Raw genomic sequence first — 27,722 nt, forward strand, 5'->3', positions numbered from 1 at the left:
TTAGTATGTTGCAAATGGTTATGATTTGAACCCAAATTGGAGCTCAGGAAGTTTTCTCGGCTAAACTAGCCCAAAAATCGACAGTTGCATCGGTGAACCCACGACCCAGAACGGGTTAACCTGACCTACGAACCAAAATCGGATCCGCGAACCGACCTAAACCCTGTGAACCATTAACCTTAACCCAGATCCGACCGGGATCCATTTCAAAATTTGGAGGGAATATTTCAAGGGAATATTTTGTTAACTTTCCAGTTAACTTTAACAGAATATTCCGTTTGAGGATGAAATAATCCATTAAAGTTAATTGTTGACCGTTAGTTGACTTTTGTTGATTTTTTCGAAATTTTCTCGAAAACCTTCCTAGACTAATTTTGATGTCTCGATTCCATTTTTGGCATCCATTTAGTGAAATTCCAAAGTTTTAATGTAGTTGACTGACTCGACTGCTAGGTTGACTTTTTGGTTGACGTCTGACTTTTTGTTGACTTTTTACGGTATTTGCCCGGGACCATTCTTAAGGTATTTCGATGTCTTGATTCCAAATTCGTGGTCCGTTTTCCCAAATTTAATCATTTTAGTTGAGTTCTACTAATGGATCCCAATATTATGCTTAGGTGCGATTATTATTGGAGACTCTGGTTTTCCTAGCTCGAACGGATGTGACATCACAAGTAACTGTGAGTGGTTCTCTGCTTTTAAATATTATATATTTATTTAGTTTCCATTTATACAATTGATAAATAATTTTCTACGTTACGCTTAGATTAGATTAACGTTTATAAGACTTAGCGTATTGACGAAATTTATGAAATTATGCTAGATCTTGCAAGATACACAAGTATGCGTATTATTATGGGATGCCTTAATCGTATTTATGGCCATGAATAGTATTATGTTGCCTAGAATTATCAATTTAACGTTGCATGATCATATATACGATATCTGCTCATCTTGTGCTACACTGGTGTTAGTACTCGCCCAGGCCAGGGCCAGTCTTCATGTGTATGTTCACATCTCATCATACGCACACTTTGGATCCATTGTAGGTGCTAGTCCTGTCCTAGATTTCTATAGGCAATTAGGACTCGTATGTGATGCGCATAGTGCCAGTCTTCATGCGATTGTAGCACTAGAACGTAAATCATTTCTCACCCAGTCATGTTCATGTCAGAATACCTCTGCATGAACTCGTGTGTCAGCATATGTCAATGAGCATTTGATATGATATGTTCGTTTATGCGATGTGTTGTGATTACCTGACATTATATGTTTATATGAATTATTTTGAAGTATTGCATTTTAGAGATATTGCTAGTTGCAATATCATACTATACATAGTATGTTATAATTGGAAACTATACTTGTTTTAGGGCGATGGGTTATTGCATTTTTTTCGAAAATGTTTTATAAAGCTTTATTTTTAAGCCCACTCACCCTTGTTTTTCACCCCTTCAGGTTTTTGTAGCAGAGCTTTCGTGTCATTAAGGATTCTTGGCAAATGTTTGGTATAGGAGAGTAACTTCGATGATATAATTCTTATCCTACTTTTAATGTACTTTGCTTATACTCTAACATCATGTGTGAAATGAGTTCATTCCTGCTCACATGCGCACTCTTGCATTTTGTCACCTTTAGGTTTAAATTTATTCATATTTTCCACATAACTATACTATATGACTTTGTCACCTTTATGGTGTCGGCCAGCGCAGCTTGATTCGGAGTCCAGGTGGACATTCTGGATCATGGTGTTTCAGGGACTTAACCCACACCTAGCCCACTCTCTATCCTCTCTTCCTCACCATTTTTGAAATCCCCCTCTCTAAACTCTTTCTTCCTCAACTCTCTCTAAACCCGAGAGAATAGAGCTATCACTCTCCCACTTACCTTCACAACTAAGCCCTATTTTCTAGATAATCAAAGTTTGTGGGATTAAAGGATCATAATGGTGCTCTCATGTGAGATCGATGCAGTGAAGACTTGGGCAACATTGAAGCCGAGAGCTCCATAGCTCTCAAAGCTCGAACCCAAGTGAATTATGCCTTCTTCTCTAAATTTCTGGGTTTGTGGTTTATGTTTTAAACTTTGTGATGTTGAATTACATATTTAACTTAAGGGTTTTAACCTCTACCATCATATGTGTTTTGAACCCAACCCCGACGACGAACTCTAGCGAAATGCCGACGAGTTTGAAGTTGGTGGGTGTTCCCAACACATCAAATCTCTCCCTCTGATAGATTAGGTAAAGTGTTGAACTTAATTTCGATCTCTAACCCCTGCATGCATGTTTATACTTTTTTCCCAATTTTTGACGAATGTGGTTATGGGTGCATAGATCATTCTCGAATTGAACCCAGGTATTGAATTACCTTGCTACATGTGAAATTTTGTCTGTGAATCATTGAGGTTAATGTGCATGCAACATGTCTTCGTGTTTTCTAGAATCCGGCGAACAATTCCGAGTGAAGCTTGTGGAATCCGAGGTGGGTTCGACCCCTTCTACCCCTATTTTGGTTGTAGTTGAACTTTTAAACATTTTTAGGACAAGTTTCATGATTTTTATTATTTTTTTTAGATGAATTCAAGCTCGGGAAGCTCTGAGCAACTTTCTGGGATTTTTTTCCAAATTCTGGTAAAGCTCCGGCAACCGGTGACGGTGACCAACAGCAGCCATCGTTAACTTTGATGGCAAAGACTGAGATTCCGTTAGTTCTAACCGAATCTTCCAATGGAAGAGGCATATTCCGTTATCTATTTTAAATCCCTCACCGCACCGGCATGTGGCATCGACGACGAGGAGTGTGATGCTTACTTGCTGAACCGCGGCGGCACGTTTGCCTTTGACGGCGAGTGTTTCCCAGAGCGTGACACCACTGTGGTGGCGCATGGTAGCACGTGGTCGGAGCACGGAAGTAGTGCGTGACAGACCCAAGACCTAACCCTATGTTTTCAGTGTTTTAAATCACGTGGTGCCCTCTATTTGTGCAAATTTGAAGCCTAAATGGTTGAATTGGACAATGTTCCATTAAAATGATGTTTTAAGCTTATCTTAGCTTATAGTGATATTCACTGGGTTGATTAAGGATCAGAAGGATTCAAGCAATGAGCCTATTTACGTGGGACATTCTGTTTACCTGTGAGTGCAACCCTTCAAAAAACCAAATGTTTTTGCATTATATATATCTATGTATATGCTTATATGCCAAATTTGTGGATGCATATTATTATGTTAGTCTCAGACAAGACTTAAGATGAGATTCATAATATCTTTAGATCATTCGTGATCTATTTTCACCACATGGTCATCATGTGATATGTCGTATAACTATCTTCGGCCGTACATTTATTTGCAGGTTATATTTGTCCTAGTTGACGCTAGGGTTGATGATTGTTATCAGTATTGAGATTAGCTAGTTGATGCTAGTATATTTCCTACTTGCTATACTTATGTTAGTGGATGCTAGCGTGATTGATTGACGGTAGGTAAGATTTCTGAACTTGACTTGATGGTTTTTCGTTGAGATTGATGAATGAGATTTTACTATTATGGTAGTATTATATTATATAGTTTTTCGCTATATATGTTTTCAAAATAGGGGTTATTATGTTTAAATGATGATTTTTAATTGTGATAAAACTGGTCCACTCACGTTTTATTTTATTGACCCCTTTAGCATGTAACAAGACTAAGGAAAACATTGGTGGGGATGAGTGGACTTGGCAGTGAGGCTTTCATCCTCTGAATTTTGGGTGATGGCTCATTTACTGCAGTTTTATCTATGGTGTAATAATTATTGCATGATTGCACTTTTGATTATGCATAACACTACACTTTGTTGTATGTATTGTGTGAAACTTCTAGCTGCTCTTATGTGGTGTGATTAATAACGGGGTTAAACCCAAGATAATAATTATTGCATGATTGCAATTTTGATTATGCATAACACTACACTTTGTTGTATTTATTGTGTGAAACTTCTAACTACTCTGATGTGGTGTAATTAATAACGGGGTTAAACTTGAGATAATTTGTGTCCCCAAGTGGAGCGGATGATAATTACTTATGCAGCAGCTTTGAATTTATTATTTCAATGAACATCTTTTAGTTCAAATTCTTGCACATCATAACTATCTTGTTATGGCTTCGTCATTGAGTTGACTTGTGACGTCATCTTCGGATGGGGTCATATAGTCACTTTAGTGTTGGCTAGCACATCACGACCTCGTATCTTGTGTTATTGGGGTTGGGGTGTGTCAGTTTGGCATCAGAGCATGGTTAGGGGAAACATACATTTGTATCGTATGATGCCAGTAATTGTGCTAATTATGTAATGTCTACTTGACATAACTATGCCACCTAGGCGTGAATATACTCCTAGTTCGGGGTCACAACAATTGATTGAGGCATTGGCTAGCTTATTCCTAATGCAAGTCGTGGTCGCACTCAGGCAGAAGTTGTCGTGAGCCATGGTGCCTACTCTCTTGGTGGTCTTGGTGCTGGAGAAGAAGCCGAGTCTTGGCAAGAGCATATGGTCAGATCCACTTAGTCACAAGGTTGGGCTATTTTAGCCCATGTGCTTGATCTTGCCCCCCTAGAGCCCAGCTGATGAGGAAGGACTGCTCTAAAGATCTTGTTTTTTTTTTTTTTTTTTTTTTTTTGTATAAAAGATGACATGTGTCATTTGAAAAAAAAAAATACAAAGATTGCTAGCATTTCTCTTTTGATATATTCTAATCACTATGTACTACTAGCTAATATTCCATTTCTAATAGATCCTAAAATTACTTGGGAAGTACCTTAAAATGGGATAAATTTCTTAATCTTGGGATAGAAATAGGACATTTAAAATATGCACATGCCATGCGCACACGATGTACAACAATTGGACAAAAATAGGATTTTCCTACACCTTGAAATGACCTAATTGCCCCTTTATTTAAATGGGTTAATTTGTAAAACTAAGTTAGCATTTCTTCCTCCTTGTTAGCATTTCTTCCTCCTTGTTCGAAAATTTGTGGCGCCCAATTCTTAGCTCTAAGAACCCTAACCCCCAACGGCGTAACCCTCTTCCACCCCATTTTCAACCAACGCAACCTTTTCCACCCCATTTCCGGCCAACACAACCCTTTTCCACCCCAGTGTCCGACCGACACAACCTTTTCCATCCACTCTATTTATTTAGGAGATGTTGTGCTATGCATTTGCACATCCTTTCAAAATATTTGAAAAAGTTGTTTCCACCCCAACATTTACACATCCTTTCCAAAAGATTTCAATGGCAAAATCCAAAAAGAGGTATGCTTTGAAATGAATTTAATTACTTGAAACTAGGTTTTGTAAAATTGGGAACTTTGGGTATTGGGTGCGAATTAGTGTTTTGTATAGTTAAGTTGATGTTAATTTCTGTTGTGCATGTGGTTTAGAGGTTGGTGGAAATTAATTGATTGAAACATGTTCATTAATTCGTGCATACTGCGTGCATAATCCATGCATGTCTATATATTGGGCACGCGTGAATTCAAGCTTTATGTGCTCTATGGATGGTCTTTGGCAGAAAACATGGAAGGTGATGGTTCCTAATAAAATTAGGCTGTTTCTTTGGCGAGCGTGCCGTCACTCTCTAGTGGTGAGACATAATCTGGGAAGGCATCCAATTCGGGTTAAGAATATATGTGAATTATGTGGAGCTTCTGATGAAACGGAAGCATATATATATTTTTAACTATGAATTTAGCCGAGCGTTTTGGTATGGTACGTCATTACAAATTGATATGAGCTCTTTTGGGGCACAAGACTTTCCGGGGAGATGGAAAAAACTCTTAGACCGCGTGGGTCACGGGTAGGATGTGGATTATGTGCTACAACGAATTGCATTTGGTTTGTGGCGTACATGGAAATGTTGCAATGAAGCTATTTTTAACGATAATTGTATCATGCCTCATCGCAATTGAATTGTGGCAACGTCAAGTAACCGAGTTTTAGGCGGCAATGGACGTGGAGCATGGTGAGGGGGCTAGATGGGGATGGCAAGAAACATGGACGGAGGGAGGTAAGGCCCAGTGGGGGCACATGCCCCCTCTTATCCTTTTTTTTTTCCATTACAAATTATTCAATTAATCATTCTCATTTTTTTTTTTTTGCTTTGCAGATTATTCAATTAATTATATTAAAATAATGAAAATCCTCTTTTAGTTTTTAAATGTCCCTTCGTTTTGGATAGTTTTCTCACACACTAATGTCTAAATCTTGTTGAGTTGCATGTATTTGGTTAATTAGTACAAATGAGCATTAGATTGTCAACAATTAAAGATAAAATTAGACAATAGAGTAATAAAATTAGGCATTTTGTAATTAATTTTTTCTGCATTTGTAAAAGAACTAGCTTTATTTGTCCAAAAAATGAGCTCAAATTTTTTAAGGTGCCCCCTCTTAGTTAAATTTTTGGCTTTGTACCTGGCAAGAAATGATGGAGGTTATTCCCAGGCTGAGGTCAGCGCAATGGGATGGAGGAAACCTGACTTTGGCAGGTTAAAACTGCGTTCTGATGGAGCATGGAGGAAGGAGACAAGGGTAGGTGGAGTGGGTTCGGTCCTGCATGACTTTGCAGGCATTCCAAAGTTGGTGGGAGGAAAAGGTGGGGATTATTTCTTGTCATCCATTATGGTTGAGGCGGCTGCCATACGACAGAGGAGGCGCTGGAGGTGGAGTTCGATTCGGAAGGTTTGGTTCAAATACTAAATAAGGAGATTCAAGCTGATGTGTTGATGGAGGTCTATTTGGTTGATATTTGGAATATGATGAGATCATTTCAATCGGTGAAGTTTATCTTTACCCTTCAACAATGCAATCGTGCATCTCATATGATGATGGCGTACATTCTTAAGCATCGCAGGAGATTTGGTTGGAATGAGTCAAGACTTAAATTTTTGTTTAATATTCTAGCAGAAGATGCAAATGTTTTTATTCGTATTTAATTATTAATATAATTCTATCCTTTGTCAAAAAATAAAATAAAAAGACAATTAGTTTGACAAATTTTTTTCAGAAACAAAAATAGAACGTCCCCGGTCCCAAAGACCACGAGCCAACAGAGAACCCAATTAATTATTTGTATGATTACATTCCTCAAATAAAACATTATAACATGAAAGAAGAGTAGCCCCGACCCCGACAACAAATCTAAAAGCAATACATGAATGAAAGATTGTGTCTTCGATGGTTCTTCTTTCCAGTGGTGGTGGCTATGGGACGATGGTGTAACTATTTGGCAGGAGGTAGCTGGTTCCTTTGTTCAAATCTAGGATTTATTTCCTTTATGATGTTATGGCTCTGTTATTGGATATGATTATGTGTTTCTTTATGTTGGGGTTGTTTTGTATTGTCTGTAAATATTTCCGTTTCTCTTTCTCGTTAGTGCAGTTATTTTGATATCGATTATAATAAGAAAAAAATAATAATTGTGTAAAGAAAATCGCTGCTAACTATTCCAAAATTATATTATCAAGATGTAAGTCTAGAATAATAATTCTTCTTTATTCATATTTGTGCTTCACTTTCATGGAAGGATAATTTGAGTCCACATCACGTTCTCTTACCATTGCAAATTCACAATCGTAATTTACTGCATCCGCATAGGTGGTCAATCCAACGGCCACCACCCGATATCAGGTCACCCCAAGAGACGACATGTGTCGTCATCTTCATAGAAGCGACAAAACGACTTTCAAAAGCGACTGAGGATTCACTACAAGAGGTCCTGGATTGGTGGAAAGTTGATCTGGCAAACGGGTCGTGTCTGTCGTGTTTGTGTCGTTTTTTTGTAACACATGTTATATTAACGGATCTTATCGTGTCACATCCGTTATCTTAACGGGTCCTTAACAGGTCGGGTTGGGTAAAGTGACCCGACCCGTTATAACCCATTATGACCCGTTAAGAAAAAAATATTTTTTTTCTTAAATTTGCACATATCACACATTACCACATAAATATTACTTCAAAACATTAAAACACAATAACAAATGTGTTTTAATGTTTTGAAGTAATATTTATGTGGTAATGTGTGGTATGTGACATTTGTCGTTTAAGTACTACATTTACACTCGAAAATAAGAGCCTAATAAACAAACATTCATACACTACTAGTCTATTACAAAATATTAAATGTGCAAGGATATGCAAAATGAAAGAGTTTTTGTTTTCAAGGTTGTGAAGCATTTCTCAAAAGTTTAAACCTTACCAATGGAACTCAAAGCTTGCATGTTATTCCTTTTACAAAATCCTCAATTTTTATCGATCATCATGACATAAGATTTTGTGGTATCCACTAGTGTAAATATTTTAAATTGAAGATCGAATTCATTCATTGTATTCATACATGGTCAAGGAGTATAGCTGTAAAAAATCATCAAAATCGGAGTTAAAATAACCGTTAAATCGTGATTTTTTGTTGGTAACCGTTGAAAAGTTTTGTCCTGTTACTTGATCTCTGAATGTTTGTTTTTTGCAATTTTTTGCGTATGCGATCTTGAAGTATATACAAACATGTTTGATGGTTGGATCGTTGAAACTAGTTTCGTAGAATGCGTATAGTATCAAAACAATAGATTCACTAACACTTAAGAGTTTATTCATACTTTCATCAAGTATAACATAAGATTTTGTGGGATGCACTAGTGTAAATATTTTAAATTGAAGATCGAGTTCATTCATTGCATTCATATAGGGTCAAGGAGTGTAGCTGTAAAAAATCATCAAAATTGAAGTTAAAATAACCGTTAAATCATGATTTTTCGTTGATAAACGTCGAAAAGTTTTGTCTCGTTACTTGATATTTGAATGTTTTTTTTTACAATTTTTGGCGTATGCGATCTCGAAGCATATACAAACAAGTTTGATGGTTGGATTGTTGAAGTTAGTTTCGTAGAATGTGTATCCTATCAAAACGATAGATTCATTAACACTTAAGAGTTTATTCATACTTTTATTAAGAATAACATAAGATATCCACTAGTGTAAATATTTTAAATTAAAGATCAAGTTCATTCATTGTATACATATAGGGTCAAGGAGTGTAGCTGTAAAAATTCATCAAAATCGGAGTTAAAATAACAGTTAAATTATGATTTTTCGTTGATAACTGTTGAAATTTTGTGTCCCGTTACTTAATTTCTGAATTTTTGTTTTTTTGTGATTTTTTGCTGATGCGATCTTGAAGCATATACAAATTGAATGGTATGTATATTTAAGCCGATCCAATAGTCATTAATTTTTAATATTTAATTTAATATATATATATAATTATTATAGTTTTTGTTAAATTAATATATATAATTATTATAATATTTTTTAGGGTTATAAAATTATAAAATTAATATATTGCTTATCGTGTATCATGTTACCCATGTGTATACCGAACCAACCCGTTATTTTAACAGGTGCTTATTGGGTTACCCGATAACTACCCGAGTTATTATCGTGTCGACCCGAATACCTGTTAATTTCATGTCGTGTTGTGTTGTGTCAGGTTATCAGATCGTGTCAAAAATTACCAAGCTTAGTAGAAAGTGACCCGGGCTGTTTATTGGGCCCGCAAAAATCAACTAAACCAACGGGAGGTAGTTGCGTTGTGCCCCATTCGGTGGCAAGGAGATGGTTGGTTTAGTTACGAAAATGCCCTGCGGACAACGAGAGAATAACTACAGTGCCAGTAGTTGATGAAAAAGATATATTTTTTTCTTTTTGGTACAAAGGAAGGCCTACAACCAAGGACCAAATCTTGCTAATTTATCCTCAACATAGTTTCCTTACCTATAAGTGTGCTGAATCCTACATTTGTCACCATGCATTGAAAATATATAAGACGTCATCAGATTAAAAAGAGGATGCAGAGGATCACAAGCCAACTCACCAAACATATATGCAATTTATAATCCGACTCAATAAATTAATGATCACTTAAAAGGAAATCATTTCACAACTATCAAGTTCACCACTAGATTAATAGATTACCTGATTGAGTTACTTTTACTTAATATGGTGGTTATGCCAAATATGAACTTGTGAGTCTTTCACTTTTATAGAATTCCCATTTTTTCCCAATGTTGTTACTTCAACAGGCTTATAACTTTCTAACTAATTTTATTGAACTTGTCATTTGGGAAATATAGGCATGTTGAAGGATGCAATTTCACATTGAAAACATGACAGAAGTAACTAATACTTATAAATGAATTGTTTCACTATTAACAACACTAAAGTTTGTTGTGATAGAACTCAACACGTGCTGGGTTGTACATGTGATAAAATTTGGACAATATCAATGTGATTAATAGTGGACCGCACACCTGACTTTGAAATCTTAACAAGGCATACTCTTGCTTAACCCTAGTTTTACCCTTACTATATCAAAATTGGTAAATACATATACTTCGCTAAGCATTCACGGAAGAGGAATTCAAAAACCAATTGGCACACAATATTCTGATCTATGTGCTATAAACAACAAAAAAACCAATGGTTCGTTTGGGATTGTTTCCGGAATGGACAAAAGTGTTTTTGGCCAACTGAAAGTGCTGTGGACTGCATTTGGAATATCAAGTTAAAGTGTTTATGAATTTTAAAAGCATTTTTTTTCTTTAGAGAAGAACCTGCTTGAAACTACGTACGTAGTACGTACATAGAAGTGCTTCTACATTTCTAAAAGTCTAAAAGTCAAATTCCATGAAGCCATAAACCAACGTAAAGGTTTGGGGAAGGGGCACTAACAGAAATTTAAAGACAAAATGAGGGGTGTTTGTACCATACTTAGGCCTCGTATAAATACTCGGGAGACTCAAGTGTAATTATGTAATAAATGAAGGGGCGAAGTAGGGAGCCCTTAGTCTATAAAAGGGACTCCTCACCCTCACAAACCTCAAACTCTCATGCTCACAAACAGAGAGCTCTCTCAAACTCTCTCTTTCTCTGGGGACTGCCCTCACACTTGTAATCCATAATACAATCAACATCACTTGTAATCCATAATATCAACATCAGTGTGGACGTAGCCATAATATCAACATCAGTGTGGACGTAGCCCAAACATTGGGGTGAACCACGATACATCTTATGTTCTTTACTTTCTTGCAGATTCACGGTCGGATTTACGTTGTTTCAAGATCCCTTCGGTTTTGTGCATCAATAAGGGGCACTATGGTAACTTCATGTTTAATGTCGAGTTACGCGTTCATGCTGTTACGCTTTTGACAGACAGAAGCCAAACAGAGGCTGAGAGCGAGGGAGATATAGAGGGAGAGAGAGAGAGAAAGAGGAGAGAGAGAGGGCCAACGGCGAGAGAGAGAGAGAGAGAGAGCGCCGAAGGAAAGCGCACGAGAGAAAATTAGAGGGAAAATAGTTGCAGAGGATCTTCTTCTTTCTCTTTCAGGGCGGATAAAAGGTCCGCCATTGTTACCCCTCTGCAACAACATTTCCCATGTAAGACCCCTCTTCCAATTCCCTCCAAACACACCAAATTACAATTTGCCACGCCAAGTCCGTAACAGTCGGAGCGACATTGTCGTCCTCTTACGTGCGTGCTGCTGCAGCTCTGAGTTTTGAGAAATTGGGCACGCATTGGTGGTTGTTCCTACATTATTTCTCTGAAGAGAAGAAACCCCATGTTTTTTTTGACATTGGGTGGCGGCGGTTGCTGAAGGGTTCTAGGGTTTTGGGAGCTCTGCCTCGGATCTGAATCTAATCAGATTTTTCGTCCGCAATGGTAGCTTTTTCCCATTTTCTTGGTCTCCAAGTTTTTGAATTTTTTTTCCTCCTGTTAATTTTAACTTTTGACAATTTGTTGCTTTTGCAATTGAAATTTTGATGAAGGTTCAATGCATTAGCTAAGTTGAGTATATGGGGGTTAATTCGTTGCTTCAGTAACATGGGGTTGTTGGAACTGTTTGATTATAGTTTAAGGCAGTTAAAATTTCGTAAATGTTCGTTCTTTTGTCGTGGTAAAAGTTTGAGTCTCTTTTACAACACATCTTTGGCCATTATGTAACGGTTTTTAGTGCTTCAGTCATTCTTATCTTGACAAATGAGAAGCTTATGAATCTGAAAGAGCTTAAGTCCACCTTTATCATATGAATGGATGCTATTGATTCCAGAAGTGCATCCTGCATCCTGGATAAGTGTTAAGTGTTTGATGCTTCCTTCAATCAGAATGTGATTATTACGTATATCAAATGGAATGTATGCTAAATGAGTATCACGTCACAGTTTTGTTGTAGAATCTTCCTTTGAGTTCAGAATTATAATTGCATCATAATCTCACTGTCTAATGCTTGCTTTTCGTGTCTGTTGTGTATCAATTTCTTGGTGATTTTAAAATTAAAGATCTGGCTTGCTCTTTCTTATGGACGGGTTGATTATTTCAATGTCCACACAGGCTGCCAATGTCAATTTGGTGGTTGGTTCTCATGTTTGGGTCGAGGATCCTGAGGAAGCCTGGATTGATGGAGAAGTTGTAGGAGTCAATAATGAAGAGATTGAAATAAACTGTACATCAGGGAAGACGGTCAGTGCTGCTTTTGTTTTCAAAATTCTTAATGAGCCTTGCTTCCAGTTTTGTTAGCCAACATATAACTTAATGTCGAACTTCAGCATGACTTTGTTTAGCACCTAAAATTTAAATGCAGAACTATCACACAGAGGGCCTACAAGAGCTATCATGTTTGTAGGAAAAGTGAGAACGAATAATGTTAAAAACACTTACTAGATTGGTAGAATCAAAATGTTTTACTGGCATAGTATATCTACATCAAATCAAATAATGTTCTCTGTTGACTGAATAATGACTCAATTTTCATATGACTACACGTATTTCCTGTTCCTCATTTTACATTTCCTTTTGACATAGACAGAGCCATCATGTTTATTTATTTTTCAACAGAAGCCTTCCTGTTTATTGCATGTATATTGAAATCTAGTGACAGGTCATCCTTGTATATTACTGAATTTCATGATCATCTCATTGACTATTTTTTCCCCTTTTGTTGTAGGTTACAGTCACAGCATCTAGTGTATACCCAAAGGATCCTGAATTTCCTCAATGTGGTGTAGACGATATGACAAAGTTGGCTTATCTACATGAACCAGGGGTTTTGCAGAATTTAAAAAGTCGATACACTATAAATGAAATATATGTGAGTACTACCCAGACATACCCTCTCTGTTGACGGATTGGTAGATTTATTTTTGTTTAAATCCTTTTCACCTCAAGTATATGTGAGTTCCTAAAAGTCATCTATGTCATGTTATTTCCCAAAAGTGCATTCTCTTCACCTCTCAACTGTGGTCTTTAAACATGGATTTTTTTGTGCACAGTCAATACTGTAACTGACAATATCTTTTTAAGAGGTATGACTTTAAGTGCAGACGGATCTAAACTCCATAATGTATTTCCAGACTTATACAGGAAGTATATTGATAGCTGTGAACCCTTTCCGGAGGTTACCTCATTTATATGATAATCATATGATGGAGCAGTATAAAGGGGTGACTTTAGGTGAGCTGAGTCCACATCCTTTTGCCATTGCTGATGCTGCCTACAGGTACTTTGTTGAACTTTTCCATTGGCTTCACATTTAAAGTGTGTGGTGTGACATAAAATAAAAAGTATTTTTTTTAATGCAGACAGATGATTAACGAGGGAATAAGCCAGGCAATTTTGGTCAGTGGGGAAAGTGGAGCCGGAAAAACGGAAAGTACAAAGATGCTTATGCGTTATCTTGCCCATATGGGTGGAAGAGCTGTATCTGAGGGGCGGTCTGTGGAACAGCAAGTCCTGGAGGTAACAAGTTTACGATGTTCTTACTCGTGTAGTAGTACACTAGCATTACAGTTCTATTTTCGTTGTCTTCTAAAGTTGTCTATAATTCATGACTTTTTTGGGAAGTGACTTGCGCTAGTGATAAAATCCATTCCTTCACTTATTTTTTATTTTATTTTTAATGGCAGTCTAACCCTGTTCTCGAAGCATTTGGTAATGCAAAGACTGTCAGAAACAATAATTCCAGGTGGGAACCTTGTTTCTTTTTCTTCTACCGGGATTACCAGTTAAAATATTTTTTTTACAAGTCTGATGGGATACCTAATCTTACAATGGAAGGTTGTTATTGAGAGCGTATCTCTTTCAGTTATATCTTCTATTCATTTGGGTTAATTTCCGCTCTAATTGAGCTTAACATAATTGCAGTCGTTTTGGTAAGTTCGTGGAGCTTCAGTTTGATAAAACGGGGAGAATCTCAGGAGCTGCCATTAGAACTTATTTATTGGAGCGATCCCGAGTTTGTCAAGTATCTGATCCAGAGAGAAATTACCATTGCTTTTATATGCTCTGTTCTGCACCTCCAGAGGTAAAATGATCTCCATCTCCTATACACATACAATATGTTCTACATATGGTCTGGTGCTATTATATAAGGCCATGATTAATTGTCTTTGACTAAAAAGTAAACACGTTGAATTAGAAAAATCCAGAAAATCACTGGATAATATAGATCCTAGTTGTATTAACTAAATTATTCTACTGCTCAGTGCTCACCATTCCTATATTGATATGGATTTCTAGTTTGTTACTAGCTGTTGGTGCGTTCGTGTGGAATTTTTGTTGCATGGTAGTGCCACTCTTGGTCATTTAGAGTGGGAGTTTAGTTTGAGATGATTAAACCTAAGAACAGTTCCTTATCAAAATGACATAACTAGTTCTTGATATAAATTTCTAACATTTGGATGTTTTTCTTGTCAGGATGTTGAGAAGTACAAATTGGGAAATCTAAGAACATTTCATTATTTAAATCAGTCAAACTGCTATGAGCTGGACGGGGTGGATGATTCTAAGGAGTACCTCACAACTAGGAAAGCTATGGATGTGGTTGGGATCAGCTCTGATGAGCAGGTATGTCACTGGATAGCTATAAGCATTAAATATTCCGTCAAATATATTGACCATTGTTCTGCCTTTTTTAGGATGCAATATTTCGTGTTGTAGCTGCAATACTTCATTTAGGCAATGTTAACTTTGCAAAGGAGAATGAAACTGATTCTTCTGAACCCAAGGATGATAAATCTCGGTTCCATCTCAAAACTGCTGCTGAACTTTTCATGTTCGTGTCCATTGCTTTTTGCTTTTTTTTTTTTTTTGTAAATATCCACATGTGATTTTTGATGTTTTCATACATAAACGGCTAAACTTTTGTCTTCAATTTATGTTAGGTGTGATGAAAAATCTCTTGAAGATTCTTTGTGCAAACGTGTGATTGTGACCCGTGATGAGACCATAACGAAAAGCTTGGATCCAGATTCTGCAGCCATCAGTAGAGACGCATTGGCCAAAATTGTTTATTCAAGATTATTTGATTGGTAGGTTTATGAATTTACTAGTTAGTTCATTGTTCAGCAAAAAACTTTCTTAATTGACATATCTGGTTCTTATTGTTTTTTTTTTTTTATGTGGTGAACTGATTGCCCCAGGCTTGTGAACAAGATAAATAACTCTATTGGTCAGGATCCTGATTCCAAAAATTTGATTGGAGTTCTGGATATTTATGGATTCGAGAGTTTCAAGACAAACAGGTGCTTAACTGGTATGCTTTTATTTTCATCGTTTAAAGGTTAAATTATTTAGAGGACTGCATCAATTCCTTCTGTTTTTTGGATTGGGATCTTGATTGAGAAAGTTAAAAATATTTGTGGCTGTATGATGCCATTTAAATCCTGAATAATGTCCTAAGTGTTTTATTCGCGCAATCACATCTGGTTCTGAAAACTTTCAACTGATACCACAGCTTTTGCTTCTATCAATGTCCTAAGTGTTTTATTCGTGTTATCACATCTGGTTCAGAAAACTTTCAACTAATATCACAGCCATTGCTTCTATGCATTATTCACTAGTGCAAAACTTGACTGCTCACACATTTCTGTGACAGCTCTGTTCTGTTCTCACTTCTTAGGTTGGCTTGGTTGCTTTGTTTATATTCTTGAGTTCAGTCCTCATGTGTTTAATTTCAAAACTGACTGGTGTGCAGCTTCGAGCAATTTTGTATCAATTTGACAAATGAAAAATTGCAGCAGCATTTCAACCAGGTGTGGGCATGGATACATAATATGTATTCTTTGGTATTCTTGGATCCTCCCTACTGCTCTCATTTACTCAATAAGTGTCAACATTCTGCTTGACAGCATGTGTTCAAGATGGAGCAAGAAGAATATACTAAAGAAGAAATTGATTGGAGTTACATAGAGTTCATCGATAATCAGGATATTCTTGATCTCATTGAAAAGGTATGCCAGTTTTCAATAATTTGGATTAAGGTCTGCTCATTTTTCCTTTGGATTAAGGTCTGCTTTTTATATCGTGTTTTGTTTTTCTGATATATGCTTTTATCATTTCAGAAGCCTGGTGGCATCATTGCTCTTCTGGATGAGGCTTGGTATGCACTGGAATATAAAAGATTAATACGATACCCCCTCCCTCCTCTTAAGATATCAAATTGTTGACTATTTACTACGAAGTATTTTTCATTTATTTCTTGTGATTTGGTGACAAGCTCTTGTTATTCTTTGTAGTATGTTCCCAAGATCAACACATGAAACATTTTCACAGAAGCTTTATCAAACTTTCAAAGACCATAAACGTTTTAACAAGCCGAAATTGTCGCCTACCGACTTTACCATTTGCCATTATGCTGGTGATGTAAGTTTTGAATTCAACACTAACCTCGTATATAAACTATACCAGACTAATCAAACCCTATCAAGGAGAAGTTATCAACTTGCTTGATATTTATGTCGTTGGAAAATTTGGTTTTCAGGTTACTTATCAAACAGAGTTCTTCCTGGATAAGAACAAAGATTATGTTGTTGCAGAGCATCAAGCACTCCTTAGTGCCTCCAAATGCTCTTTTGTTTCAGGCTTGTTCCCTCTTTTACCTGAAGAATCTGCAAAACAATCAAAGTTCTCCTCAATAGGTTCTCAATTCAAGGTCCCTTTCTGTTCTAAATTTCTAATGAAGCTTATGCTCATTCATCAGTGAAATTTTGTTTATGTTTTTTTTGTTTTTATTCGTTATCATCTTCTTAAACAGCAACAACTGCAATCATTGCTTGAAACGCTAAGTGCCATTGAGCCTCACTACATACGCTGTGTAAAGCCAAATAATCAACTCAAACCGGCCATATTTGAAAATAGTGCTGTTTTACAGCAGCTTTGCTGCGGGGTAAGCATAGTGTGTAGTCCCAAAAAAAAAAAAAAAAAAAAAAAAAATTACCAGTTGCACCTTGCATAGTAATGCAGTATGACTTGGCATGTATCTAATCCAGGGAGTAATGGAGGCAATTCGGATTAGTTGTGCTGGATATCCAACTAGAAAGACATTTGCAGAATTTACAAGTCGTTTTAAAGTTCTGGCACCTGAGGTTCTAAATGGAAGGTAGTTTCATCAAATTCTCTGAATATCAATTAATCTCTCTCTCTCTCTCTGTATATGTATATTCTTTGATTTCATGTATCTGTATGGTAACCTGGATTGTCGGCTTTTCTCTAATACTTGATGCATGTTGCTTTCCGTTGGTGACTATAGAATTTATCTCACGATTCCCAACCTGCATTAATGGACTATCGATCTATCTATTTATCTTTCTGGAACATCATCGATGTCTCCACCAATTGATCCCACTGACCACACATTGTATTTAACACAATGAAAATGAATGTACTATGTTGATGCACAAAACCGGAGGGGTCTTGGAGCAACGTAAATCCGACCGTGAATCTGCAAGAAAGTAAAGAACACAAGATGTATTGTGGTTCACCCCAATGTTTGGGCTACGTCCACACTGATATTGTATTTCTCTATTTGTGAGAGGATTGTGAGGAAGAGAGAGCTTGAGAGCTTTGCTCTGAATATGAGAGCCCCCCCTATTGTGAGGGTGAGGAGTCCTTTTTATAGAATAAGGGCTCCTCACTTATTACATATTTGCCCCTTCCTTTATCACATAATTACATTTGAGTCCCCCAAGTATTTATACGAGATCTAAATACGGAGGCCCTAAGTATGGTACAAACATACTATATTTGCACTACCTACGTAGAACTTCATGGATGTCCTGCAACAGTTGATTGCATTGACCGCACAATGAACTCAACATGATTAATGCACTATATATTTACAACAAAGATATATGCATTACGGTGCTACATATATTTATCTATGTGGGTGTCTGTTTTCCTCTTTCTTTTTAAGGATGTGTTTTAATGTTGCACAAGAGTAATGGACTATGTACACAGCACAAACTATAACAGTTTTATGGCTGGGGGAAAACAAGTGTTTTGAAAACTATATTGGGATAGAGGAGGAGTTGCTGGTCATCATTCAATATCTTTGGAATTTCAACAGTCAAGAAATTCTCACTAGTTGGAAAATAACTGATCTGTGATATTCTAATCACTTTGGGCTTAAGGTCCTGTTTTGATGGAGAAAATTCTATTGTTTTGTAGGCTAGTTTTCATCGTCTGCTTAAGTTGGATATCTTGCACTTGAAATCTATTACTCAGATTTTTAGTGTTAAGATTTCTTCGTCTTATTTTTTCTGTAAAAGTTCTGTTAACTTTCTTAGTTTATTATTTTCAGCGTTGATGAGGTCACTGCATGCAAGAAGCTTTTACAAAAGGTCAACCTCAAGGGATATCAGGTATTTCAAACAATTCCGTTGCTTTAACACAGTTATTTGGAGCTACAGTTAGATTTTATCACATTTTTTTAAATTGTTAAATAATTAAGTGGCAACTCATTATATTTCCACTCTTGTAGTTGTTTTTATGCATTCATTTGCTTAAAAGGGGTGACAGTTTTTCTTGTCACATAGATCTTGTCTTTATATTGCAGTATAGTGTTACTGCACTGCGATTGGAAAATCTACTTTTTCAGGAATCAAGCTGCTTTTTACTACCAAGCTTTACATGATCCTAACCTACAATCTTTTGTAGGGTTAAAAGGACACTCTTCCTGATATGTTTCTGTTGCAGGTTGGGAAAACAAAAGTGTTCCTCAGGGCTGGCCAGATGGCAGAATTAGATGCTTATCGAAGTGAGGTATTGGAAAGATCGGCTAGCATTGTGCAGAGAAAAGTTCGCTCCTACCTATGTCGCAAAAAATTTGTCCTGTTGCAGTTGTCTGCCATCCAAGTCCAAGCCTTATGTAGAGGTATGGAAGAATTTTCACCTTGTACTTCTTGGTGATTTGTTTCCTTATAGCCCAAGAGCTGGTACTAAGAGTTTTTCTTTTCTTTGACTGATTGCAGGACAAGTTGCACGCCGTCGATATGAAAACATGAGAAGGGAAGCTGCTTCTGTGATTATCCAGAAATATGGTCGCTCGTATCTTTCTAGGAATGGTTATAAAAACTTGTGCTCTTCAGCTGTTTCTATTCAAACTGGTATGCGAGGGCTGGCTGCTCGTAAGGAGCTTAGGTCCAGGAGGAAAACAAGGGCTGCAACTGTGATACAGGTGAAGATTACATTTCTTTTTTAGTATAGCAATAATTTCTGAGATATATGGGGTTTCGTGATTTGCTCAATATCTCAATACAATTTCTTTATCTTTTTCTTGTACAATATAAGAAAATATGTTATAAAAAAGCTTACCAAAATGAAAAGTTTATTTATTTGTTTTATTTCCCAAAATTCGTGTGATAGAGAAGAGAAACCCCTGTTGAGAGAAAGACTATTAAAAGAGAAAACCAAATGTACCAGATCCTGATTCCAAAATTTATATTTAGGTTTTCTTTAGTTTAAGGCTGGTCGTTGTAGTTCTCCGTTGGTTTTAAGTTTGTCATCTCTTTTATGCTTTTATGGTTTTACGCATTGATTCTGATTATTATTACAGAGTCATTGCCGGAAACACTTAGCCCATGCTTGTTATTTGAGGATGAAGAAAGCAGCTATTGTGTGGCAATGTGGTTGGAGACAAATAGTTGCTCGTAAAGAGTTGCGGAAGCTAAAGATGGTGATACCATCTTCCTTTCTTTCTTTTGAATTTTTCAGCTTTTGATTTTCTCCTTTTGCTTTTTTGATGCCTTGTCTTACCTTTGTGGGTCTGCTTGTTAACTTCGTTTCCATATTTTCTCACGGTGTCTTTTGCTATGTAAATTTCCATGCTATTTGTATTTAACAAGCTTTTGTCTTGTCTACGATCCACATCTGCAATCTGGTCAAATTTGTTGGTTTTCATTAAGGGTGAAAATAATACTTGAGTACTTTAGCTATGATACTGGAGTAGGCAACTGTAGTTTGATCATGCTCTGCATTCAATAGTGTTCTCTCTAGCGTTTTCTTTTGACAAATTCTATTTTTCTACTGTTTAATTCTCAACCTAAAACACCTCAAGATCTTGACTCAGCTGCTTTGCTTCTTTGGCCTCATTCAGAACACAATGGAATTCCTATTTCAGTTCATTTGGTGGTTTGAGTCCACAATTTTGTCATATATACTATTATATTTTGTGTTTGAAATGACAAAGTGCTCTAGAACTCAATTGAAAAGGCTAAAAAAGTGACAATTTCTTTAACAAGAAAAAAAGCTAAATATGTCGGATCTGGTTTTATGGACTTCCTTTATCTTGTCTAAGTGATGAATTCAACCATGAAGAAGATGCATTCTAAAAGATGGTAACAACTAATGAAAATCATGGTCAAGTCTGCTTCATTAAACTGCCAGCTCTCTCTCTCTCTCTCTCTCTCTCTCTCTGGTACCTTATTTGAAAGTTTGTTCCAAACCAATGTATACTGGTTTCAATCAGAGTGTATATGCAAAATGAGCATTATATTTTTATATTAATTTGTCTTTTTCTCAGGCTGCAAAGGAAACTGGTGCTCTCCAAGAAGCCAAAAATAAGCTGGAAAAGGAAGTTGAAGAGCTAAGCTGGCGCCTGCAGCTGGAGAAGCAAATGAGGGTAACGATCCCTATCTTCTCTGTAATATGTTAATGCATAATATCCTACGTAGCTACCATGAAAGTTATCCACAAAAATAAACTATGATGATATGATTTCCTGGTAAATACTCCAACTGTTCCATTTGTTAAAGTTTCCTCATGTTCGTGCCTTTGAAATATTTGATATAAGGCTGTAAGGCTGTAAAAGCATTCTGTATGTAGGCTGAAAAAAAATTGTGTTTTTAATTTTTCTGCTTGGAGTTCTCTATGAAATTTGGTTGATGCAGTAACAACTCCTTGGTTAGAAAAGAAATATACTCTTTCCAAGCCTAACAATAAATTCTATTTGGCTCAAAGAATAAATAAATATATTTCTGTACTCTCTCTTCTCCTCTCTATTTTATCGCTCTCTCAGATTAAGCCTACATGGCGCCTGCATCTTGTGTGCTGTCCTATATCATTGGTTCACCATGTAACTTTGGTTTCAATTGTTATTTATACATCCATTTGGATTCTTGTTGATTAAGGTTCTTAGCTTAACAAGAGCACAAGGAATAAAGCTATTTTGACTTTTATATAGTAAGTTTGAAAGTGTTACGTTATATGCATAACAAGAGAGGGATTCTTTAAATGCAGGCTGACATGGAAGAGGCCAAAACAAAGGAAAATGCGAAGTTGCAGTCTGCTTTGAAAGAGATGCAACTTGAATTTCAAGAAACTAAATCCCTGCTTATGAAGGAACGTGAAGCTGCAGCAACAGCATCAGAGGAGGCAGCAAAAGCAGCTGAGGCTGCAGCAAAAGTAGCTGAACAAGTGCCAGTTGTACAGGAGGTTTCAGTTGTTGATCAGGAAATAGTCAATAAGCTTACTGCTGAAAATGAGCAGCTCAAGGTAAAGGCACTAAAACTCTTATATGCATTTGTTGGTCTTGTGTATTTCAGGTATATAAACTATAAAGTGAAGATTTATGATTGCATTCAAATATACAATTGTCAGGTTTTTTTCCTTTGTTTTATTTTTATTTTTTAAAATGATTTTTAGCCCTGATCTTTGCAGGCCCTCGTAGACTCACTGGAAAAGAAGATTGATGAAACAAAGAAAAAGTTTGAAGAAACAAGCAGGCTCAGTGAAGAGCGGCTCAAGCAGGCTACGGAGGCAGAATCGAAGATAATTGATTTGAAGACTTCCATGCAGAGGTTCTGTCTTGACTTCTGTCAAATTGGATTAGGATATATCACTGATCGTTACTCTGACAGTGAATTGAATAGTTGAATTTTCATTCCTCAGGCTAGAAGAAAAACTTTCTGACATAGAAACCGAGGACCAAATTTTGCGTCAGCAAGCATTAAAGATGTCAGCTTCTATGAAAATGTCAGAGCATTTGGCAGGAATAGAAACTCAGGTAGGCTTCCCATAGGAATGTTTGTTTCGCATTGGTCCTGCTAAGAACATTTTATTGATTTTGTTTCTCCCCTATAATTGCAGCCTTTGGGGAATGGTCATCATGTAAGTGAACACTTAAATCAAGGCATTGTTTACCATAGCTGGTGTTTATTTTTTGTTCTTTGTACGATCCTAAGGTTTGATTTAATGTAGGAACCACTGAGACCTACACCATCAAAGAAATTTGGCTCAGAGTCTTTCAGGAAATCCCAAATTGAAAGACAACATGTATGTAGTTGAGAAGCAAATCGTTCTTTCCAATTTTTTTTTTCTTTTATCTTTGTTTACTCTACCTATTTTATTTTTTCTTTACTTTTCCTCATGAAGCTTATTCTGCATTATTGATGTATTTGGTGCAGGAGGGTGTAGATACTCTTATGAAATGCGTGACAGGTAATCTTGGGTTCAGTGAAGGAAAGCCAGTGGCCGCAATAACACTATACAAATGTCTTCTCCACTGGAAATTATTTGAAGCGGAAAAAACTAGTGTATTTGACCGACTTATTCAGATAATTGGTTCTGAAATTGAGGTAAATTAGTATCCATTATAAATTTTGTTTTACTAGTATTTTAGAACTGAACCAGTCATCAAAGCAGAGACGGGAGAGGATGGGGGGTTAGACCCTTTCACAATTTCTGTTGCATTGAATTATTTTACAAGACTTCTATGCTAACTGATGAGTGTATTTGATCATGAATTCTATAATTTGAAGGGGGTGCTTTTCCTCATAGTGTTTTTTTCCGGTTACTATCAATTACTTGAATCTGAATACAAAACTACGGACTGTTGAATTTTTTATAGCACACAAGAAACTCTCTAAAGATGTGTCCCATATTCATGAAAAATCACTTTTGCTGAAAATTAGACAAATCCAAACCTACTTAGCCATCTAAATGTAATCAACTAAATATAAATATGTAATTTTACCTGAAACCATTTAGGCATCTATATATGTGCACTTATATATCATATATGGATTTATGAATGACATATATGCACGTTCTTGTATCTCTCTCTCTCTCTCTCTCTCTCTCTCTCTTGCATAAAGGTTATTTAAGTGGTTAACCAAATCAATAAGATAAAAGCTTTTGAAGCTATCAAAAGAAAACAAGAGTTGAGTAAATTTTTTTAAGAAATGCAGGGGTCCAAAGCAATTTGGGATTTTATCCTGCACTGTTTATGGAACTTGAGTTTAATGACATATGTTTGTTGCAGGACCAGGATAACAATGATCATATGGCTTATTGGCTTTCCAATACATCTACATTGTTGTTCTTGCTCCAGCGGAGTTTAAGAACTGCTCCACGAAAACCTCCTACTCCTACATCTTTATTTGGAAGGATGACCCAAGTAATGAAATCTATTTTATCCATGTACCATTTTGATATTTTTGGGTATCAGATTTCTTTCTTCTTGTGCCTGATATCATATGATGTTCGTGCTTTGTAGGGCTTCCGATCGTCTTCTACCAATCTTTCAGTTGGTGCTTCTGATTTAGTGCGGCAGGTTGAGGCCAAGTATCCGGCTTTGCTCTTTAAGCAGCAACTTACAGCATACGTAGAAAAGATATATGGAATCGTCCGAGACAATTTGAAGAAGGAATTATCACTTCATCTTTCTTCTTGCATCCAGGTACAATGAAGTTTGGTATTTCATCATTGGAACTTGGCATGAGTTTTTACCTTAGTTCTTATATTCTTTTAGGTCCTAGGATGGAAGAGTAATTGCTTTCAGCTTTAATTTCTCCTATTAACTTTTGCTATGCTCCTGGGTTCATATCTTCTAGAAGTAAGCATGTGATTTAAATGCTAGTGTGAAGATTAACTCTGGTCAGTTTTATAAATTATTGCAACGGGCCGGTAATTTGTACCATCTGATTTAAATGCTATGTTAACTCGGATGCCTTCTATACCAGTTTGGTTAGGTTTGTGATTCATTTTGTTACGTAAATTGGTGAGAATGCAAGTTAGGTACCTTGGTTGATGTGTCAAAAATTTGGTTGCCGAGAATTAGCTTTGATTGATGAAACATTGTGGTTATCCTAGGGTTTTCTTACATGAAACATTTCAGTTTATTATATCCTATGGTATCATTTAGTTAATTTGGGTCACATGTTTCCTTGATAATTCAGGCACCCAAAACAGCAAAAAGTGGTGTTTCAAAATCACCTGAAGGATCAACTGGGAACAGTCCTCAGGCTAATCCTTGGAATAGCATCATTGCAAATCTTAGTGGGTTTCTCTCTACATTGAACGAAAATTGTGTAAGCAATTATTCTTGACAATTTTAAGGTGGTTAGTATCCCTTTGGAACATTTTAATCCAATGATTGACCTTCTTTCAGGTGCCTCCAATTCTTGTCCAGAAGATATTTACTCAAATGTTCTCATATATCAATGTACAGATTTTTAATAGGTAAGTTACTGTTATATTTGTCAGTAAATATTTCATAAAGTTAAATATGACGGGGTTAACTTGTGGCTGATTTATTGCTTGATTCTGCTGCAGCCTTCTTCTTCGTCAAGAGTGCTGCACCTTCAACAATGGCCAATATGTGAAGAATGGGCTAGCTGAATTGGAGCTATGGTGTAACCTAGCAAAAGAAGAGGTACTGTCTTAAACTTATCAGCAGTGAAAGGTTAATTTTCAATTTTTTCCCTCCCTTCCATCTTGAAAATAGTTTTGGTTGTTCCGTCATTCTTTCTTTTGATCATTGCTGGTTGATGTTTCAATACATTGCAGTATGCTGGCTCATCATGGGATGAACTCAAATATATTAGGCAGGCTGTAGGATTCTTGGTACGTTTCTCGGTTGTGTTGCTAGTTATTGTACAAATCACTCCGAGTAGTAATCATACGAAGACTGGAAATATTAATAACCATTTATTCTTTAAATTTGTTATGCTTTGTGTGTTAAATATATAAGGATTATGAAAATAAAAATATTTCTGTATTCATCAAGAGGAGTATAAGATCTGATAAGAGAAGAAATGTGACGATGTTAAAATTTTTGCAACTGTTGACATCATTATACATAGGGGGGTGGTGCTCCCTGCTTGTCAAGCCTTCCATGCATTTCAAGCAGCCTACATCCATTGCTCTAGGGATGACAATCCTGCACATCATCATGTGTTGCCTCGGTATATATGATGTGTCGGGTTTGGGACATTCCCACCCATGGTGCCGGCAACGGTGGCGGTCCCCCTCCGCCGCCGCCACCATGGGTGCGTTTTTAAATTCCCCACTTAGTGGGAAAAGGCTTTGTTGTTGTTGTTGTTAACATCATTATACACAAATGCAACAGATGGAGCAATTGTGTTAACTCTTAGATAATTAGATATTATAATGAAATTGGCATGGACTTCCCTTTCTTGCCTATGTCCCGTCACAGATTTGTGAAGTGTTTTGCATTGCTTGTCAACCTGTAGGTTGTAACTTGTATGCAATTGAATTGTTCAGAAGTACCCAATGATTTTTCATTGAGCAAGTGGCAACATTTCTGACACTCATTTGTTTAAGGAATTATGAAGACTTGGTTTTGTTGAAGTTTCCGTTTGAGAAAAATGTAGTTACCTGATTTCTCCTATACAAAGATGGTTATTAAGCAAATTATTGGGCACGGTACTGAATTCAAATTGGTAAAGGCTATTCACACACCCTTTTTACCTCCCACACACCCTTGTTAATTTTTGTCCATTGATATTCTTCAATTCATTCGATGTGACGGCTGAAAATTGAGAGGGGCTTGTGAGAGGTGAAAATCGGTGTGGATAGCATCACCCATTGGTAAATTAATCTGTTAATCCTTTTTCATTTGGTGGTTAACTAGTTCTGAATTGAAGACTTATTTGATCTCTGCAGGTTCTACACCAAAAGTCCAGAATCTCCTATGATGAACTAACAAATGACCTATGCCCTGTAAGTCTCTCTGCGAAACTGGAAGATGAAATGAATTATTAGTCCGCATGTGGTTGAAGCTGCGGATTTGTCAATAGATTTCAGAGCATTTATAAATAAACTTGATTTTAGAGTTTGCACTGTCTCTAGATCATTTATGCTTCTCTCTTCAGGCATTGAGTGTTCAACAACTTCATAGAGTATGCACACTATTTTTGGATGACGATTACAACTCTCAAAGTGTTGCCCCTGATGTGAGTTGAGAAAACTGAAAACTTGATTGGAAACTGCAAAGCTTAATCCGTAATAGTCTGACATAGTGAAACTACTTTCTTTTGCAGGTCATTTCAAGCATGAACTTTCTAATGACAGATGACTCCAGCGGTGAAGATAGCAGCTCCTTTTTGCTGGATGACAATTCCAGGTTAGGAAGTTTCTTTTCTTCGTTTTGTTTCCGTTTATAAATGCTGATGTTGGAAACTTCTACTAACCATGCTTTGTGAGTGCAGCCTTCCTTTCTCAATTGAAGATATATCTGGTTCCATGCAAGACCAGAGCTATTCAGATGTAAAACCTCCTGCAGAGCTTTTGGAGAATCCAGACTTCCACTTTTTACAGGAGTAAGGCGGTCACTTCCACAACTTTCCTCTTTGTGGTACACGTTTTTGACAAGGATTTAACCGAAACTTCAGTTCTTTCAAGATCTGCCCCAAATTTTTCACCACTTCAGGTGCTCATCTTCATTGTAACTTCCATTGTCCTGGGTGTAGTATTCTTATATCCAGTTAGAATTGTTAAATTATTTTAGGCTGGTTCGGATAGATAGAGGGGCATGATAGGCTTCACAGCTTGATTTCATTCCATAACGGGACATCGGTGCAGCATTCTTTATAGGGATGGTAGCAGGGAAGAATATTGTGAGTGTAGTTTGGGTGGGAGGAGTTGATCTAAAAAACTACTGCTTCTGCCACAAATCTTCATTTGTACAAAGTGGTAGAATGTATTACAGTACAACGTACATATAGTGGATTTATTTGCCTCAATGCTTTGAGCAAAACCTGTTGCAGACACAGCTATTCTTCCTTGTATTTTTCTTCTTGTTCTTTTGGTTCTCCGTAGAAACTGTAATTGAACTTTTATTGTGGACTTGGTGTATATACATATCAGAAATTTTCTCTTCGTCCTGACGTGACCAAGGAATATGGCCACTCACATGTAGATTTGATATCAACGGTGAATAATAAATGAATGCGCTTTAGTGTTTTAATTTGAACTCTTGATATCTAATCCAAAGATTGATGACCATAAATCCTTAGATTTGACGGCAAGTGTTTTAGATAACAAAACTCGTACGGAATCTAGAAGTTTTGAATGGTAAAGTCATTTTTCAGCGTTATGTTCTGCAATTTT

At 36.6% G+C, this 27,722-nt stretch overlaps 1 protein-coding gene and 1 long non-coding RNA gene across 4 annotated transcripts; both read left to right on the forward strand.

The window, feature by feature from the left end:
• The first annotated feature begins 1,834 nt into the window (after positions 1 to 1,834).
• LOC126606973 (uncharacterized) lies at positions 1,835 to 3,163 on the forward strand. Its single transcript, XR_007617439.1, has 2 exons — positions 1,835 to 2,483; positions 2,576 to 3,163. It is a non-coding gene; the product is annotated as an uncharacterized LOC126606973 (long non-coding RNA).
• Positions 3,164 to 11,175: 8,012 nt separating this feature from the next.
• LOC126606965 (myosin-8-like) lies at positions 11,176 to 27,492 on the forward strand. 3 transcript variants are annotated; one of them, XM_050274379.1, is made up of 38 exons: positions 11,176 to 11,759; positions 12,429 to 12,557; positions 13,042 to 13,185; positions 13,448 to 13,593; positions 13,676 to 13,832; positions 14,000 to 14,058; positions 14,238 to 14,397; positions 14,790 to 14,939; positions 15,011 to 15,147; positions 15,257 to 15,403; positions 15,515 to 15,616; positions 16,069 to 16,126; positions 16,223 to 16,324; positions 16,436 to 16,473; positions 16,610 to 16,736; positions 16,855 to 17,025; positions 17,128 to 17,259; positions 17,363 to 17,472; positions 18,673 to 18,733; positions 19,068 to 19,245; positions 19,343 to 19,548; positions 19,927 to 20,046; positions 20,893 to 20,991; positions 21,609 to 21,863; positions 22,029 to 22,168; positions 22,260 to 22,374; positions 22,569 to 22,643; positions 22,775 to 22,945; positions 23,632 to 23,766; positions 23,866 to 24,048; positions 24,548 to 24,679; positions 24,760 to 24,830; positions 24,924 to 25,023; positions 25,158 to 25,214; positions 26,277 to 26,333; positions 26,486 to 26,566; positions 26,654 to 26,736; positions 26,822 to 27,492. In XM_050274379.1, exons 1-38 carry the CDS (start codon positions 11,757 to 11,759, stop codon positions 26,934 to 26,936), a joined length of 4,506 nt encoding a protein of 1,501 aa, XP_050130336.1. In that variant the 5' UTR covers positions 11,176 to 11,756; the 3' UTR covers positions 26,937 to 27,492. The 3 variants fall into 3 exon arrangements, 2 of the variants coding, with proteins under 2 accessions (XP_050130336.1, XP_050130335.1); XM_050274378.1 differs by lacking the exon at positions 11,176 to 11,759 and adding an exon at positions 22,458 to 22,478 and having other exon boundaries at positions 12,417 to 12,557; XR_007617434.1 differs by lacking the exons at positions 11,176 to 11,759; positions 26,486 to 26,566; positions 26,654 to 26,736; positions 26,822 to 27,492 and adding exons at positions 22,458 to 22,478; positions 25,844 to 25,980 and having other exon boundaries at positions 12,417 to 12,557; positions 26,277 to 26,331.
• Positions 27,493 to 27,722: the final 230 nt, after the last annotated feature.

This window comes from Malus sylvestris, chromosome 16 (assembly GCF_916048215.2).
Source record: "Malus sylvestris chromosome 16, drMalSylv7.2, whole genome shotgun sequence".
NCBI classification, from domain to species: Eukaryota; Viridiplantae; Streptophyta; class Magnoliopsida; order Rosales; family Rosaceae; genus Malus; species Malus sylvestris.

Coding starts and splice junctions, on each gene's coding strand:
- LOC126606965 (XM_050274378.1), top strand. CDS start 12,417: ATGTCCACACAGGCTGCCAATGTCAATTTGGTGGTTGGTTCTCATGTT. Junction 14,398..14,789: donor TCTGTTCTGCACCTCCAGAG/GTAAAATGATCT, acceptor TTTTCTTGTCAG/GATGTTGAGAAGTACAAATT. Junction 19,246..19,342: donor AGTCCAAGCCTTATGTAGAG/GTATGGAAGAAT, acceptor GACTGATTGCAG/GACAAGTTGCACGCCGTCGA.